The following is a 16,828-nucleotide window of genomic DNA, read 5'->3' on the forward strand; positions in this document are numbered from 1 at the left end:
AGTAATGTACACCCAGCTGAACCTCTCAGGGCTCAGGCGGGGGTGGGGGTGGCCGCTGTGCCTTCTGATCTGTCAGAGGAATTGCTGACACAAATGCCAGACAAGTAGGAGAGGACAGGCAGATGGACAGTCGGGTGGACCTTTTCTGCTCCCAGAGCCCCGGCTTCTCCCCAGTCCAGTCATGCACCTGACTCTCAGTCTCACCCCTCCAGGATACTCCATCTGATGCCCCCCAGGATGTGACCTACGCCCAGCTGAACCGCTTGACACTCAGATGGGGGACAAGTGCACCCCCTTCCTCTCCATCAGCGGAGACCTCAGATGAGCCCAGCGTGTACGCTGCTCTGGCCATCCACTAGCCCGGGAAGGGCCCACACCCCACTCCAGGGAGGGGCCTGCAGGGACTCTGGAAGGCACAGGACCTGCCACCATGGAGACACAGCTCGTGACCCCAAGCCTGGGGACCTTGTGAAAGCAAACAGGATATCCCAAGACGTTAGGAGTGAGCTAATTCTGCAGATTAAGATAATTATGAGCGCTACATTTTTAGGAATAGAGCAATACACTTCTACATAACCAATGGTTGAGAGAAGAAAACCCCAAATGAAGATATAACATTTTTTTTACTGAAAAGATAAAGTGAATCTTCTATATCAACACATATTTTTACCTACTGGTGACACAAATGTTACATGTCAAGGTCAAATGGGAAAATTAAGGGCCTAAACAAAAAGATTAGAAAGAGACAAAAAGTGAAACTCAACAGCCTAGGCGAACACCTAAAGAAGTTAGACAAAGCACTGCAAATTCATTCCATGACACTGGATGAAAGGATATAAGAATGATAAAAGTGCATATTTATATGGCAAGAATAAAAACAAGGACGATCGATTGTGTTAGTCTGCTTGGGTGGCCATCACAAAGGACCACAGACTGTGTGACTTAAACAACAAAAACCTATTTTCCAACGGTTCTGGAGGCTGAATGTCCAAAATCAAGGACTGGCAAGGTTGTGTCCTCTGAGGTCTCTTTCCTTGGGTCATGGACGGCTGTTTCTAGCTTCTGCTCATATGGCCTTTCCTTGGCATGTGTGTGAGAGGAGAGAAATCCCTGGGGTCTCTTCTTATAAGACACCAACCTATCTGATCAGGACCCCACCCTTATGATCTCATTTAACCCTAATTGTTTCCTCAGAGGCCCCATCTCCAAATATAGCACACTAGGGGTTAGGGCTTCACCACAAATTTTGAGGGGGACATAAACATTCATGCCACTACGTTCCACCACATGAGCCCCCCACCCCCAAAATTGATGTCCTTTTCCCATGCAAAATACATTTGTTCCATCTATACAATCCCCCAATTCTCCATTCATTCTAGCATCAAGCATCAAGTCTAAAATCCAAATTCTCATTTACATGTCGCCTGCATCAGACTTGGGTAACACTCAGGGTAGGACTCATTCTGAGGCAGAATTCCTCTGAAGCCTTGAGCCTGTGACCCAGACAACTTATGTGCTTCCAAGATGTAATGCTGGGGCAGGAATAGGAGAAATACCCCATTCCCAGAGGGAGAAATCAGAAAGACAGGGGTGATGGATAGAAAGCACGTTCAATAGCCATCATGGCAACTTCCACTAGAGTCTCCACAATGATCTTCATTCAATGTTCTGCCCTCCAGACCCTCTAGGGTGGCAGCATCACCTCCGTGATTCAGCTGGGTGGCACGGCCCCTTCATCTCTCTGTAGGGGTCCTACTCCCAAGGCTTTCATGGAGGCCATCTGCTCTGTTGAAACCAAGGCCATGACCCAACCTTTGAAACCAAGGATTCAGCCCTGATGATCTCTGAATCACGTTTTGGGTCATTCTTCCCTTTTCTTGAAGAAGAACAACACACGTTTGCAGACAGATGTCTCTACCATCCAGTCCTGTAGAATCTGAGTAGTCTGACACTTTTCATTCCTTTTGTCTCATCTCCACCCCCTTCAGTTCAAACAGGTGGTGTTTCTGCTCTGACAATCCCATCATCTCTTTCCCAGCTGACAGTTCTCCCCTAAGCATGCTTTCTCCTTTGTGGCAATACAGACAGTGCAGAAGTTCCCAGATCTTTAAGTTCTGGGTCCATTGGCTTAACAGTTCATTCCTCCATTCATCCACTTTTCTCAAATGTTGCTATAAGCACTCAGGATGACCCATGGCAACATTTTGCTTAGGAATCCCTTCAGCTAAATAATGCAATTTTATAGCCCACAAGTTCTGTCTTCTAGAAACATTAGAAAACAGTTCAGTCAAGTTCTTTGCCACTTGGTGACTAGGATCACCATTTCCTTATTGTCTAAAACACGTTCGTCATTTCTATATTAACAGAATGGATTTTTTAAAATTAAAGTTTATTGGGGTGACAATTAACCATCCATATTTCACCCGTGTTCTGTTCATGATTCCTCACGTATTCTCTGAGAAGATGGAGCAAACACATTCCCACACATTTATACAGGGTAGTACGAAAATCTGAAAACTTATATTTCAAGAGAAGAATATCATACTTAGGGTTCCCACATAAACTTAGATACAAAATAACTTTTAAAATTGGGATAAAATCTGTTCACAATTTTACTGCTCAATTCACACAGGGAGTAGACAAATATTAAAATAAAGGCCAATTTTCCTCAACAAATCAAAGCTCTAGGCCAAATTACTGTCCCATAAATTTTAGGACAAGTCATGGCACCAGAAAGACAGTTGTGCCCGAGGAGGGAGTGGCACTGAGCAGCAGCAATAATCCAGAGGCTTGTTCCCAGGAAGGTGGAGTGGGTGCTGTTGCTAAGAAAAAAGGGAAGTCAGTAAAGACGGCTGTGATATGAAGAAAGCCACTCACTCTCTAGGGCCAGGAGAAGGGTTGTGTTTTCTTCCCTGTGTCCCTGTGTTTCCCCTTTGTGCTCATTGTCACAATAACACTCCCTGAACTGCACGGTGAGATGGTAAACGTGTGTCTCTGCTGATCTGAGCTCTGCAGTAGGAACCTGTGTCTTCCTGAAGCTTCTCCAGGGCCTGGGTGACCATGGTCCATGGTGAGGACCCCACAGGGAGGTGCTGATAGACAGGCTGAGGATGAAGGAGACCCCATGGGAGAGGCTATGACAGGAAAGGATGTGCCCTGGGTCATTTCACCTGGAAGGGGCATCTCAGGAAGTCACCAGGTCTATTTGCTGCTTCATCCTAGAAATGAAGCCAGCCTCCTGGGGAGGGGTTGTTCCTCTTCTGTGGAGCTGCTTACGTGACAACCACATGAGAGGGAGGGACAGCCTCTAAGTGACCACACCCTGTGCATCTGTCTGTCCTGAGTGCTCTGTGCTTTCCTCCATCTGCACAGCCCAGAACAGAGGAAGGAGAGGCCATGATCCCCACCCTCATGGCCCTGCTCTGCCTTGGTGAGATTGACAAGGGGGAGGGAAGCCCCTGTCTGGGAGGGACCCCACCCACATCCAGGCCCTGGTCAGTCAGGAGGCCCCAGGGCTCAGGAGGCTCACGGGGAGGAGGGCTCTGCTCAGGACTCAGGGCAAATCTCTCACAGGGTCTCTCTTCCAGGACTGAGCATGGGGCCGAGGACCTGAGTACAGGCAGGTGAGTCTGTCCCCAGGTGTCCCAGGTCCCATCTCCTCACTGGAGACAAGGACCCATCCTTTGAGATGGAGAACAGCAGATCTGGGTTGACAGATGGGGGCTCTAGGAGGTTTGGGGTTAACAGATGGGAACTGAGTGTGGGGGCTGTTTTGTAACCCAGCCTCTGATTCCATCCAGGGACCCTCCCCAAACCCACCATCTGGGCTGAGCCAGGCTCTGTGATCCCCTGGGGGAGCCCTGTGACCATCTGGTGTCAGGGGGCCCAGAAGGGCCAGGTGTTCCGTGTGGATAAAGAGGGAAGCACAGAGCCCTGGGACAGACAGAAGCCACTGGAGCCCGGGGACAAGGCCACGTTCTCCATCACACACATGACAGAGCACACTGCAGGGAGATATCGCTGTTACTATCTCAGCTCCACCAGCTGGTCAGAGCGCAGTGACCCCCTGGAGCTGGTGGTGACAGGTGAGAGGACACTCAGGGCCCCAGTCTCAGCCTCTGCCCTCAGGAAGGGGGTCTGCTCTCAGGGTGTCTCCTCTCACAGCCCAGCCCTAGGGGGTATGAGGGGGGTGTGAGCCCCATTTAACACTCTGCCTCCTCTTCTTCTAGGAGTCTACAGCAAACCCAGCCTGTCAGCCCTGCTGAGCCCTGTTGTGACCTCAGGAGGGAACGTGACCCTCCTGTGTGCCTCACAGGAGCAATTTGGCAGGTTCATTCTGACTAAGGAAGGAGAACATGGGCCCCCCTGGACACTGGACTCACAGCGACACTCCAGTGGGGGTTCCCAGGCCCTGTTCCCTGTGGGCCCTGTGAACCCCAGCCACAGGTGGTTGTTCAGATGTTATGGCTCTTACAGGAACACCCTCCAGGTGTGGTCACACCCCAGTGATGCCCTGGAGCTCCTGGTGGCAGGTAAGGAGCCAACAGGTTTGGTAGGGGTTCCAGAACCTGCACAGCCCCTGCCGGGAAGCCCAGGTAGTGATGGCTGGGACCAGGGGTGTGGGGTCCCCAAGGAGGGAGAGACAGAGAGAGACAGCGATGGGTAGGGAAAAGGGGAAACCTAGAGAAAACAGAAACAGAGAGACAAGGATACTGAAATAGAGGCCTGGTGACTCTCAGTTCAGAACAAGGTGGCACTCACCCTTCCTCTCTCTAGACCAGCTCCCTGACAGACCCTACCTCGCAGTGCAGCCAGGCCCCATGGTGGCCTCAGGATGGAATGTGACCCTGCTGTGTCAGTCTCACAGCCCAAAGGACAGTTTCCTTCTCTCCAAGGAGGGGACAGCTGATCCCCCCCACACTGTGTCTTAGATCAGAGTCCCAAGCTCGGGCTGGCCCCGTGACTCAGGTGATTGGAGCGCCATGCTCCTAATGCCGAGGTCACTGGTTCAATTCCCACATGGGCCAGTGCGCTGTGCTCTCTACAGCTAAGAATGTGAACAACAGCTCTCCCTGGAGCTGGGCTGCTGTGAGCAGCTAGAGGATGGTGTGGGCTGCTGTGGGCTGCCGTGAGCTACTGTGTGCTGCCATGAGTGGCCGGCAGCCAGCGTGAGAGGCCAGCAGCTGGCAAGAGCTGCCATGAGCTGTTGTGAGCAGCCGACAGACAACTGGCGACCGACTGCCTCAGCTGAGGGAAGCACAAGGCTCATAATACCAGCATGGGCCAGGGAGCTGTGTCCTACACAACTAGACTGAGAAACAACGGCTTGTACCGGAGTGTGGGGGGGAGGTAAAATAAAAAGGGCGGCAGTCCCAAGCTCAGCAGGACCAGGCTGAATTCTCCATGAGTCCTGTGACTTCAGCCCATGGCAGAACCTACAGGTGCTACAGCTCACAAAGCATCTCCCCTACCTGTTGTCACACCCCAGTGACCCCCGGGAGCTCCTGATCTCAGGGGAGAAGCTCACTGTCCTGTCCCCTCTGAGTCCCTACAATTTATTTGAGGTCACGACTTAGAGATATCTGAGCTGGGATGACATTGAAGGGGGCTCTGAGAGAAAGTCAGCCAGAGGGTCTGTTCCTCAGAGGTCTTCTCACCCCTGTTCACCGCTGCCCTTCATCTGGAATCAAAGAGTTTCCAGGTGGGATGCCTAGGGTTCTTGGGGTCACAACAGGGCAGATATAGGACAAGTGTGACTAAGGTGGGGACTCCAGGGGCAGCCCTAGCTCCTCACCTCTTCATATGCTCATCCTCAGGACCCTCTGCAAACCCCAGGCCCCCACACAGAGGGCCCATCCCTACAGCTGGTGAGTCATTGGGACCTCTGCTCAGAGGGAACACATACCACCCCAGGGCAGTTCTGAGTCTCTCAGAGGATCTAACGTCCCTCAAATACTCAAGGACGGGCTTGTGTTTCAGGGGCTGCTAGTGAGGCAGAGATGCCGGGGGAGTCACAGCATGCCAGGGGCTCTGAGGCTGGCAGATGACAAGAGGGGCAGACATGGCAGAGGGAGATGTTGCGGCCTAGCCTGGTGGAGGAGCAGCGGGCTGAAGTGGGGAGAAGGCAGCTCCCGCCCCTCACCTCCCCGTACTTGGTTTATGATATATGAGTGGGATCACCTGGCAGAGGGGGTCTCAGTGGTCCCTGAGGTCATGATTTTGGACAGGTGCCAGGAAAGCAACTCCTGTCCCTGTCCTTTCTGAGCTCCAAGGTGTTCACTGGACTGTGTCCCCAGGAAACCCTGAAATATCATGGAAATAGTTGGAGCATGGGGGGCGTTACACAGATGAGAGTCATCTGGTGAAGGGGCAAAATGGGCTGGGACTTCCCACCCCTGAGACACCCCATTCCTGCAGTCTCAGGCAGGATAGAGGATGGGAGAGGGATGCAGTTAAGCTGTGGGTGAAGTTAAAAGAAAGTGAGATTAGACTGAAGTTACAGGACAAAAGTCCAACCCACTGACTTCTGTTGTCTCCTGCATCACTACTCACCAGCAGCCCGGAGCAGGGGCACATCCCATGGAGGGACCCCCGGAGGTGGGACTACATCTGTGTCCTGGGAGGCTGAACTCTGAGAAGACACTCCCTGTGTGAATAAGGGGGCGCTGCCTGCGTGCCCTGTAGGCGCCCTTTTATTTCTGACCTTCTGGGGCATCTGAAAAGTGGGTATCCTAGATCTGCTCCCAGTCCACCCACTCTGAGCCTGTCTAGCTAGTCCAGTAATTGTGACCTTGTATGGATGAAGAAGCTGAGGGACACAGGGGACAGGTGCTTGAGATTTTTATCCATCAGGCCTGGATGCTCAGCTTTCAAGCAGAATCCACAATATTATGGAGACAGCAAATATTAGGAAATCCCCATTTAGCACTTCAGCTCTTCCTGGTCCCATACAGAATCTGTGAAATTTTCTACTAAAAGCTAACACCTGTGGGGACAGAGTCCCAGAGAGCAGTTTCCAGGCCCTGGGCCTGGCGTGGAGAGGTGCTGGCTGGGGTGGTGAATGGCCATCAACTGTGATTGGTTGGCCATCAGCTGTAACTGGTTAGCCAATTGGCTACTGATGTAACTGTGGGGCTGTGTTGATTGGTTGGTTGGTTGGCAGGCAGAGAAGTGAATGGCAGACTGCGGATCCTGTGGCTACTACTGCATGTGTCTCCAACCCAGCCGCCAGAGAGAATATAGTGGTATGACTCCTCTATCTATGTCTCCGTGGGTGTTCCTTTTTGGCCTCACCATGTCCTGTGTTCTTATGTGGGGAGCAGGACCAGAGGCCCCGCAGGCTGCCCCGCATGACACACCCCTGTACAGTTGACCCTGTGTCCAAGCCCTAACAAGTTTGGAGAATGTCTTGAGTGCAAGAGAAAGAGGGGGCTGCGATTGTAGCATCTGGTGCCCACACCTGATTGGAGGACAAGGAAGATGCCAGGCTGATGGGGAAGGAGAGGCTGGGAGAGTTGGCAAGAAGACAAATGGACACTCCCTCAGCAGCTCCCATTTCACATTTCCAGAGACCATTACATGAACCCTTACCCACACATGTGGAGGTCCCTGAGCCTTCTCAGACCAGGACAGGAGGCTGCTCAGGCCAAGGTGGGATCTGCTGCGGATGATGGTGGAGCCCACACGGGTCCTTCTCCTATAGAGAGAAGCATCCCCACCTGTGGGCTCCACACTGCATTGCCTCCTGTGCTCACCTGGAGACCTCCATGCCCTCAATGGTCACCTGAGACCAAGGCAGGATGGTGCTCAGATCACTGAGTAACCAGGGGCTTCCTGCCAGACTCTGTGTCATGCAGGGTGTCATGCAGGATCTCTTGTCCCGCTCCCCACATAAGAACGCAGGACATGGTGAGGCCAAGCAGGAACACCTATGGAGCCATAGATAGGGGAGTCATACCGTTATATTCTCGCTGGCGGCATCCGCCTCTCTGCAATCAGCTCTTGCTAGCTCAGCCATCTTCTTGCTAGCTCCCATTTTCTGCTAGTGTAGCCACGGCAGTTATATGTTGGCCAATGGCTCATTTGTTACAGCTGACGGCCAACTAGCCACAGCTGATGGCCATCCAATCACAGTTGATGGCCATTTACTACCCAAGCCAGCACCTTTCCACGTGAGGGCGAAAGCCTGGTAACTGCACTCCTGGCTCTGTCCCCACACTCTGTGTGCAATTCATGTCTGCATTTCTGTGCATACTTGTCCATTGGTGCTCTGTTTTGAGAACTTTTAAGCAACACTTGTAAATGTATACTTAGAAATAGATTTGTTGTATGGATTCAAGATTCAAAAATAAGTAATTTTATTTTTATTTTCATTGGGATTAGATTCACTATATATGTTTATTACGGAGAATAACTTCTCATTATTATGAAGTTTTCTTATAAAAGATGCTTTAGAGGTTTTACTTTTGACTTCAGATACATTTTGAAGTTTCATTCATAAAATAGTCTACACTCACAACTTAAGACTTATTCAATTACGTTATTGGTTGATAAGTAAGATCTTTAAATTCTTTACATTATCTAAGTACTCATTAAGTATATATAACAATGATACTAGTTTAATTGTATTAATTTTATATTTATTAACTTACCACAGATTCTCCAACTTTCCATGGGTTTTCGACTCATCTCCTCTGATATATTAATAATAATGCTGTCAACCACAGGAATTTAAAATTTTGCTTGTTTATTTTCAGATTGTGTGCCAATTTTATGTAACATCAAATGTCATATAACAATGATGACAATGTAAGATGTACTTGAATGTCACTTTAAGAAAACATCTATATTTTAGCCCAAATTATTTTTAGGCAAGCACGTCAACTATGTATGTATGTATAGATAGATAGATAGATAGATAGATAGATAGATAGATAGATAGATAGATAGGAGACACTATTGACCTATGAATTTCAGTCCATTTTTTGGTTACATTCAGGTTGTATTAGGAAAAATTCTCTAATATTTTAGCGTGTTTTCTGGATCTTCACATGGCTCCTCTAAGACCTTTTCTGCTCTTCAGGAATCCGCTCCAAGGGCCACCTTCACTGTGACACCATTCAGCTCTGTTCTGTCTTCTTCTAACCTAGTTATTTTTTCATGTAATAAGTACAACGTATGCTGTGTGGTTGAATTCATATATACACACATACACACACACACACACACACACACATATATGCCCTTCCTCCATGGATCCTGGGTCTTCAGCTATTGAATAAATATAAGCTCTCATATCCAGAAGAGTTAGTTTATGTGGTCTGATGTCACAGAATAAACAGAGAGATGGCAGGAACTCAATTATTATTATTTTTTTAAGATTTTTTATTGGGGAAGGGGAACAGGACTTTATTGGGGAACAGTGTGCACTTTCAGGACTTTTCTCCAAGTCAAGTTGTTGTCCTTTCAATCTTAGTTGTGGAGGGTTCTGTTCAGCTTCAAGTTGTTGTCCTTTCAGTCTTAGTTGTGGAGGGCGCAGCTCAGCTCCAGGTCCAGTTGCCGTTGCTAGTTGCAGGGGGCACAGCCCACCATCCCTTGCGGGAGTTGAACCGGCAACCTTGTGGTTGAGAGGACAGGCTCCAACCAACTGAGCCATCCAGGAGCTCAGTGGCAGCTCAGCTCAAGGTGCCATGTTCAATTTTAGTTGCAGGGGGCGCTGCCCACCATCTCTTGTGGGAGTCGAGGAATTGAACTGGCAACATTGTGGTTGAAAGCCCGCGCTCCAACCAACAACTGAGCCATCCGGGAGGCAGCTCAGATCAAGGTGCCGTGTTCAATCTTAGTTGCAGGGGGCAGAGTCCACCATCCCTTGCAGGACTCGAGGAATTGAACCGGCAACCTTGTGGTTGAGAGCCCACTGGCCCACGTGGGAATCGAACAGGCAGCCTTCAGAGTTAGGAGCACGGAGCTCTAACCGCCTGAGCCACCGGGCCGGCCCCAGGAACTCAATTATTTTTGTATTGAGACCATTTTCCTTGCCAATCTTGAGCTTTTGGGGCATAGCCCAACTCTGTTCCAACATGACTCAGAAGCAAAGTCTAAATTCAAAAGGCACAAAAAGACTGAAAGAATCCATGAGAACAGAAAGGACCTTCTATAGCAGAGAAAGAGGTTGTGAGGGGACTGGTTGGTAAGTTATGTAATGAGAAATGGAAAGTTACAAGGACTCAGAGCCCAGGGGAAAGGCTTGAGTGGCATCAACTCTTCATCCATCCCCACTTTCTTTTGGTTCTCAGGAGCAGCTGACACCATCAGTCCATCACAAAACATGTCAGACCCCAAGAGTGGTTGAGTGGGAGAAATCCTCAGTCATGGGACTGGGCTCTGAGGGTCATGTCCTGTCGATGAAATGCAGGTGCCCTGGGGACATCCAGGGGACCTGGGTGATTTTGGTCTGCGCTCACCTCTGTGTCTACAATTCCCAGCCTCCCACGCCCAGGACTACACAGTGGGGAATCTCATCCGGATGGGCGTGGCTGGCGTGATCCTGGTGGCCCTTGGGGTTCTGCTGTTTCAAGCTCATCACAGCTTAAGAGGAACCCACGATGCAGCCAGGATGTGACCACAGGAGGGGACAACACACTGTTCAGAGTGGTGCAGCTTTGGAGATGAATCCTTGTGCCCAGGACATTCTGAACGAGCATGTGGGGCATGTGCTGTGTGACCTGTCTGCAGCTTGCTGCGGGTGGACGACCCACTGTTCACGGGTAGGGACAAGGTCTGGGCCCTTCTGCCATGAAACTCTGCCACTTTCTCTCCCGACCACTGCTGAGGTCTCTGACTGGCTCTTCATTTTCCCCATTTCTGTGCCATCAGCATTTTCCCCACAAGACAGATTTGGGTCCACACCTCCTTATACTTTCATGGAGCATGTTTCCCTTTATTTCTCATTACCCAAACTTTGATGTACTTATGGATTCTCCAAGTCTTCGGTTCGGAGCATGCAGTCTATTTTAATAAATCTGTAAGTTGGCATAACAAAGAGCTAGCCCGAGAGAGAGAGAGATCCAAAATGGTGTCCTAACATTCTCTCTGAACTCCAAGCCTGTCATTTTCCTCAGATGCTACCTGTATAGTTTCTTCAGAAATGTCTCCACTTGGAATCGAGACATTGTTGTTTGAAGGGATCACCTGGTCTGTACTGCCTCTGAGAAACCCAGTTAAAAACACTGATCCTTGTGCAGTCCAGAGAATACAGTCACCAATATTGTGATGACTACATAGGGTGCCTGGTGGGGATCGTTTTGTAAATTTGGGAGGATCCTTTTGTAAATTATATAAATGTCTAACCACTATGCTATACACCTGAAACTAATAAAATAATATTGAATGTCAACTGTAGTTTGTAAATAAACACAATGTGTAGATGCAAAAACAGACACCGGTTCATGGCTGTGCCACTTGCTCGGTTCATGGCCATCTTCACGGCATCCATGTGTGGTCCTGATGCAAACTAGGGGAGTGATGCCCAGAACTGACTTGCACAAAACAATGCGAGCCAATGTCGGACACCATTAGTTCTGCTCTGAGAACCCCAAAGTGCACCTGAATCGCCTTGCATTTTATGGGTAATGATCATTTCCACTTCAGTTTCGTGGCGCTCTTTCAGTGAAAACACAAAACCACAATCCCAGCACATGCAGATGAGATACAAATGAGAAACCCTCATGTCAGTGGTGAGAGGGAACAGTGAGCCCATAGAACTCGAGTGCATTACTGGTAGGAGGGCAGACTACACGCTCATCAATGTAGAGAGTGGATTACACTTTTCTGGTTAAAGTGAGAGACACACAGCGACATCTTCGAGTCCATGCCATAGAGAAAACATGTACATAAGCATCACTCACAGGACATTGACAAGAGACTTATGGATGTGAGCCACAGACCATGACAAAGTTACATGCACCAAAAAAGATGAGAGAGAATTCGCTGTTCTATGTTAAAAAGTCAAATATTTTTTGTCAGTGAAAATGCACAAATTAAAATTCCACATGGTCATGTACACCCATCTTCAAATGTGATGGTGAATAAATAAGATGATTAAAAACTATGTGTTTACTGATATGGTGATAAAACATGTCTAGAGTACATTTTGCAAAGTATCTCAGAGAAACACCAGGGAATCTTTAGCCATCTACCTTTTCAGAGCTTTCTCTTAAAAGTCCTTGATTCTAAAATTAAGTGCACACCAGTGAGGGGTTATGGAGCTAGCCCAGTCATGTGGGGCTGTGGGTCGTTGGTCTTTGAATTAGTGGTATTTGCATTGTAATAATGGTTTGTTATTATTTTGGAATGTAGATACTGTTGTAAATAAAAGTGAGAAAAACTAATAAATTTCACCAAAAGTCCAAAAAAATAAATTACGTGTTTAGTATTATTCCATTTACCTACAGTTAAAAAGGAGACACCATGCATTATTCAGGAATGTATACCTACGATCAATGCTGCAAATAAAGAATTCATGAAATCCATGATGGTAGTTACAAGTTAGGCAATGGTGGAACATTTTCTTCAAGATGGAAACCACAGAATGTTCCAGAATACTGTTCAGGTTCTTCTCAACTGGAGTCTGATTGTCACCACTGGTGGACAGTGCTTTCCTGTTTGTCATGCAGGGTCTCTAGTCCTGCTCCCCGCACTAGAACACAGGATATGGTGAGGCCAAAAAGGAACACCAACAGAGTCATAGATAGGAGAGTCATACCACTATATCCTCACTGGTGGCCAGGTTGGAGACACAGGAAGCAGGAGCCACACGATCTGCAATCCGCCGGCCACTTCACTGCCAACCGACCCCACTTGCTCACTGCAATCCGTGCTTGCTGACTTAGCCACACAGTTACACCAGTGGCCAATGGCTACAGCTGATGGCCAGCAAGCCACAGCTGAGGGCCATCTACTACCCAAGCCAGCACGCCTGTATGCGAGGCCGAGAGCCTGGAAACCTCTCTCTGGGACTCTGTCCCCACACTGTTCCATAACCATCACTATTTTCCATACAATTCGGTGAGCGCAGGATGAATTAGGGAGGTGAAGGACACACCCTACACGAGTGACCACATCTACAACGAACTGGTGCTGACCACTTACAGCAGATACTTCACATGGGGGCTTTGTGTGTCCACCAAACATGACCTCACCTTCCTGGTCAGCCCCACCTCAGTCCAATCAGACAACGAGCCACTTTCCAGGTCAGTATGGACTTGGAGGTGATTTCAAAGATTGGGTTCAACCCCACCTGGTGGTGGTTTGGGGTCACAGCCCAGGATTGGTTCCAGACCAGGCATGGTTCCAAATGAAACTGCTCTTCATGTCCTATTTAGTGGGTCTGTTCTCAAATTTTTGCTCCAACACTGTGCTGTAACTTCTCTGCTAGACATCCGGGTTTCCACAAAGGAAGTCTCTCATCTGGGTTGTCAGAATTGATGTTGAATGGGGGCCCAATGGCAGAAAACTCTTATCCGCCATCCTGCTCACATTTCTCAGATGTCTGCTTCATTTCCTCTGGCGTTCTCCAAGTTTGCATATGATATAACTTCATCATTCTCTTCCATAATATTACTCAAATTCAAGCAAATATTCCACAGTTTAGGATTTTACTTATTTCATGCAGTATTGAGGTTTTTCATATCTTCTTACTGTTGACTGCTAATTAAATTACAATCTACTCAGAGTACCTAGTAAAGTGTAGGATACCCAGTTGGAAAGCTATGAAAATACTAGCTTTTTAGTCTATTAAATGCTAAACATTATAGGTACAATATGGACCTTAAGTATGTGCGTCCTTTCCTTGTTGCTATATACATAAGACTATATTTATTTACCACAAATAACTTTATGCATATTTATACAATATAAGTAATACAAAGCTTTATAATGTGTACACATTAGGCCAAGTCTTTCTGTGGCACTTGCTCTCATAAAAATATCTCTTCACCCACTTAATCGATATTATAAATGTTTCTTTCAATCTCCACTTATGTACTGACTTTATGTACTTCAAGGATACGTGATTAAATGAGCATGTGGTTATGAGTGCTATATATTTAAGCAAAATATTATTTCAAAAGATAAAATAATTTTTATAAACACTTTGCACTATACTCAATTTTTTGAATATTTATAAGCTATCAGCTACTTTTATTAAATAATAGCAACACATTTTTTATTAAAGTTTATTGCATTGACAATGAATAGTAAACTTACATAGCTTTCAAGTGTACAATTCTGTAATGTATCATCTGCCAACATATCACATTGGCAACACAGTCTTTATTCATTTAAAATACTCTTTAATGATTTTGTTTTAGATGAGATTTGTCCTGCAGGGTCTCTGGTCCCACTATTGGCAGGTGGACGCAGCATATGGTGAGGCCAAACAGGAACAACAATGGAGCCATAGATAGGGGAGTCATACCACTATATTCTCCTGACAGCTGGGTTAGAGATACAAAAGCAAACATCCGCCAGTACCCCAACAAGGGGTCTTCCTGCGCCCCAGTCTCGCTGGCAGCCAGGTGAGACACAAGAAATAGGATCAACGCAATCCACCATCCAGTTCTCTGCCTGCCAACCAACCGACCAATCAACGCAGTCCTGGCAGTTATATCAGTGGCCAATTGGCTAACTGGTTACAGCTGATGGCCAACCAGTCACAGCCGATGACCATCTACTACCTGAGCCAGCACCTTTCCACGTGAGGCCGAGAGCCTGGAAACTGCTCTCTGGGACTCTGTCCCCACACTCCACTGCTATAGGGTCTCGCCTCACAATCTATTCGACAAGAGACTTCCGCAAGGGGCCCTGTGCCGTATTAGCTAATAGGCACCTATGGGCAGAAAGAAGTAGTAGTCTTAGGAACCAACAATGGCAAATCCCTCCCATCTGGGAGGATACATGCCAGCTTTTTGTCCTGGGAAAGGAGGGTTGCTGCCACTGGCATCTTTTCTGGTTTGTAGTACCAGACCTTTATGGCGGTGCTTGAGGTGCCTTGCATAGTTTCAACATGTAACAGAACAGGGGACCCATAATAGGCCATAGCGACAGCACATAGGTTCCCCGCAAAATCATCCCGGCATCAGAACCTCCATATACCACAGTCACTTGCGGTGGCCACTGGGCAACCACCCCCAGCGTCACTTGCAAATCATGAGTCAAACCGGCCCCCCATGGGGTTATCAGGCCCAACCATCGACAGTGGGGGCTTTTGACCTGCCAGGGCCAAGTCCATTGATGCCGGTCCCATGCTTTCAAGCATGTGGGTGCTGGCAGCAAAATGTTCCCATTTCTGCCGTAGCCTGGCTTTAACAGTCTCACTTGTGGTAACTTGTAATTGAATAGGAGCGGCCGTTCGATGTAGCAGAGCTTCTACTGGCGCGGGCCCTCCCTTCCATGGTCTCTCATTCAGGACTCTCAGGACATCCCATAGACGCGAGGCCCAGTCACGCATTGTGGGAGGGTGTTTTGACACCAGGAGACCTTGCTTCAAAAGGCCATTGTAGCGTTCAATCATGCCGGCTGCTTGTGGATTGTACGGGGTGTGAAACAACCATTGCACGTCCATCCTGGCAGCCCAGCGCTGCACTTCTTGCCCCGTAAAATGGGTACCCCTGTCACTTTCAATGACTTGGTGGCACCCATAGAAGGCGCACAGCTGTGCTGTGTAAGAGCGACCACTGTGTGTCGCTGATCTGCAGCCGGACACAGCCAAGCAAACATCAACCCCGTAGCAGTGTCCACTGCTGTGAATGCATACATCGCATTGCGGGTCTTAGGCAGGGGTCCAATGTAATCCACTTGACAGCAAGTGAGGGGCACCCTCCCTCGTGTAATCTGCTGTGTCTCCCAGGGGAGGCTCTGCCGTTGGGGGTTGTCCTGGGCACAGGCAGCACAGTCATAGCAGGCATCTGCTATCTACTGCCATTTCAAAGGCAGACCCCAGCCTCTGCTCACCTGCCACATGGTTCGGCTTCCAGCGTGCCGCAATTTCCTATGCAGCCAAAGGGCCACATCAGTGGCAGGAGCCCATTCTAACCATTGGACCCGTGCTAGGGCATCTGCTTCATCATTACCTGGGGACACTAAGGCAGAGTGACCTGTGACATGCATTAGGGTCACCTCCTTTTTCTGCCCCAGGTCCCAGAGGTCCTGCCACATGGCTTGACCCCACAGTGGACTGTGTCCTACCAACCAGTTTTGGTGTTTCCACGTAGGGAGCCACAATACCCAGAACACCGCCCATCTGTCAGTACAAATAACCAGGGGCCCAGTCTCGTGGCTGATTACCATCCACACAGCCCGTAATTCAGCCCACTGGCTACTCTGGCCCATCCCAGTATCAAGCCAAATGGTGTCTGTTTTGGGCTGCTTACCAATAGCCGTCCAAATGGCTGCAGCCCCTCGGCTAGAACCATCAGTAAACCAGGCATCCTCAGCTACTGGGGACTGTCCTTCTTTGTAGGGTGAGGGCTCCAAGTCCTCCCCTCTAGGCAGAGCGCTTGGCTCAGCCTGAGCTACAAGCTCCACAGGCCCCACCCAGGATCTGTTGTAGCTCTGTGCTCAAAAGGCTTGAACTAAGGGTGCTACGTTGCTCCGAGTAGGCACCCCACTTGGCGAGGGTGGTTGTCTGTGCCACCCCTGGTTTGGGTCCCTGTGTCCATGTACAGACCTACTACTTGACAGGATAGGGTGTTCGAACCAACACCTGTGCCGTTCCTGTGATGGCTTCTGTGGCCACTAGAGCTGCATACACAGCAGCCAGCTGTTTCTC

At 48.7% G+C, this 16,828-nt stretch overlaps 2 protein-coding genes across 5 annotated transcripts in view; both read left to right on the top strand.

The window, feature by feature from the left end:
* LOC109439671 (leukocyte immunoglobulin-like receptor subfamily A member 5) overlaps positions 1–889 on the top strand; it is a 31,492-nt gene extending 30,603 nt beyond the window's left edge. For 3 of the 4 annotated variants that reach the window (XM_088800018.1, XM_074315983.2, XM_088800019.1), the window contains one exon: positions 213–889. In XM_088800018.1, the coding sequence (XP_088656144.1) occupies positions 213–359 (147 nt within the window). In that variant the 3' untranslated portion in view covers positions 360–889. The remainder of the gene's footprint in view (positions 1–212) is intronic. The other variant, XM_088800020.1, reaches the window with a different exon arrangement.
* A 155-nt stretch (positions 890–1,044) lies between these two features.
* On the top strand, positions 1,045–11,395 carry LOC109438638 (leukocyte immunoglobulin-like receptor subfamily A member 5). Its single transcript, XM_074315987.2, is given in 5 exon segments — positions 1,045–3,430; positions 3,588–3,623; positions 3,801–4,085; positions 4,230–4,532; positions 10,485–11,395. Coding segments are annotated over 5 exon segments (795 nt in total). The 5' UTR covers positions 1,045–3,396; the 3' UTR covers positions 10,622–11,395.
* The last annotated feature ends 5,433 nt before the right edge of the window (positions 11,396–16,828 follow it).

This window comes from Rhinolophus sinicus, chromosome 8, assembly GCF_057876585.1.
Source record: "Rhinolophus sinicus isolate RSI-liver-muscle chromosome 8, RSI-T2T, whole genome shotgun sequence".
Taxonomy (NCBI): domain Eukaryota; kingdom Metazoa; phylum Chordata; class Mammalia; order Chiroptera; family Rhinolophidae; genus Rhinolophus; species Rhinolophus sinicus.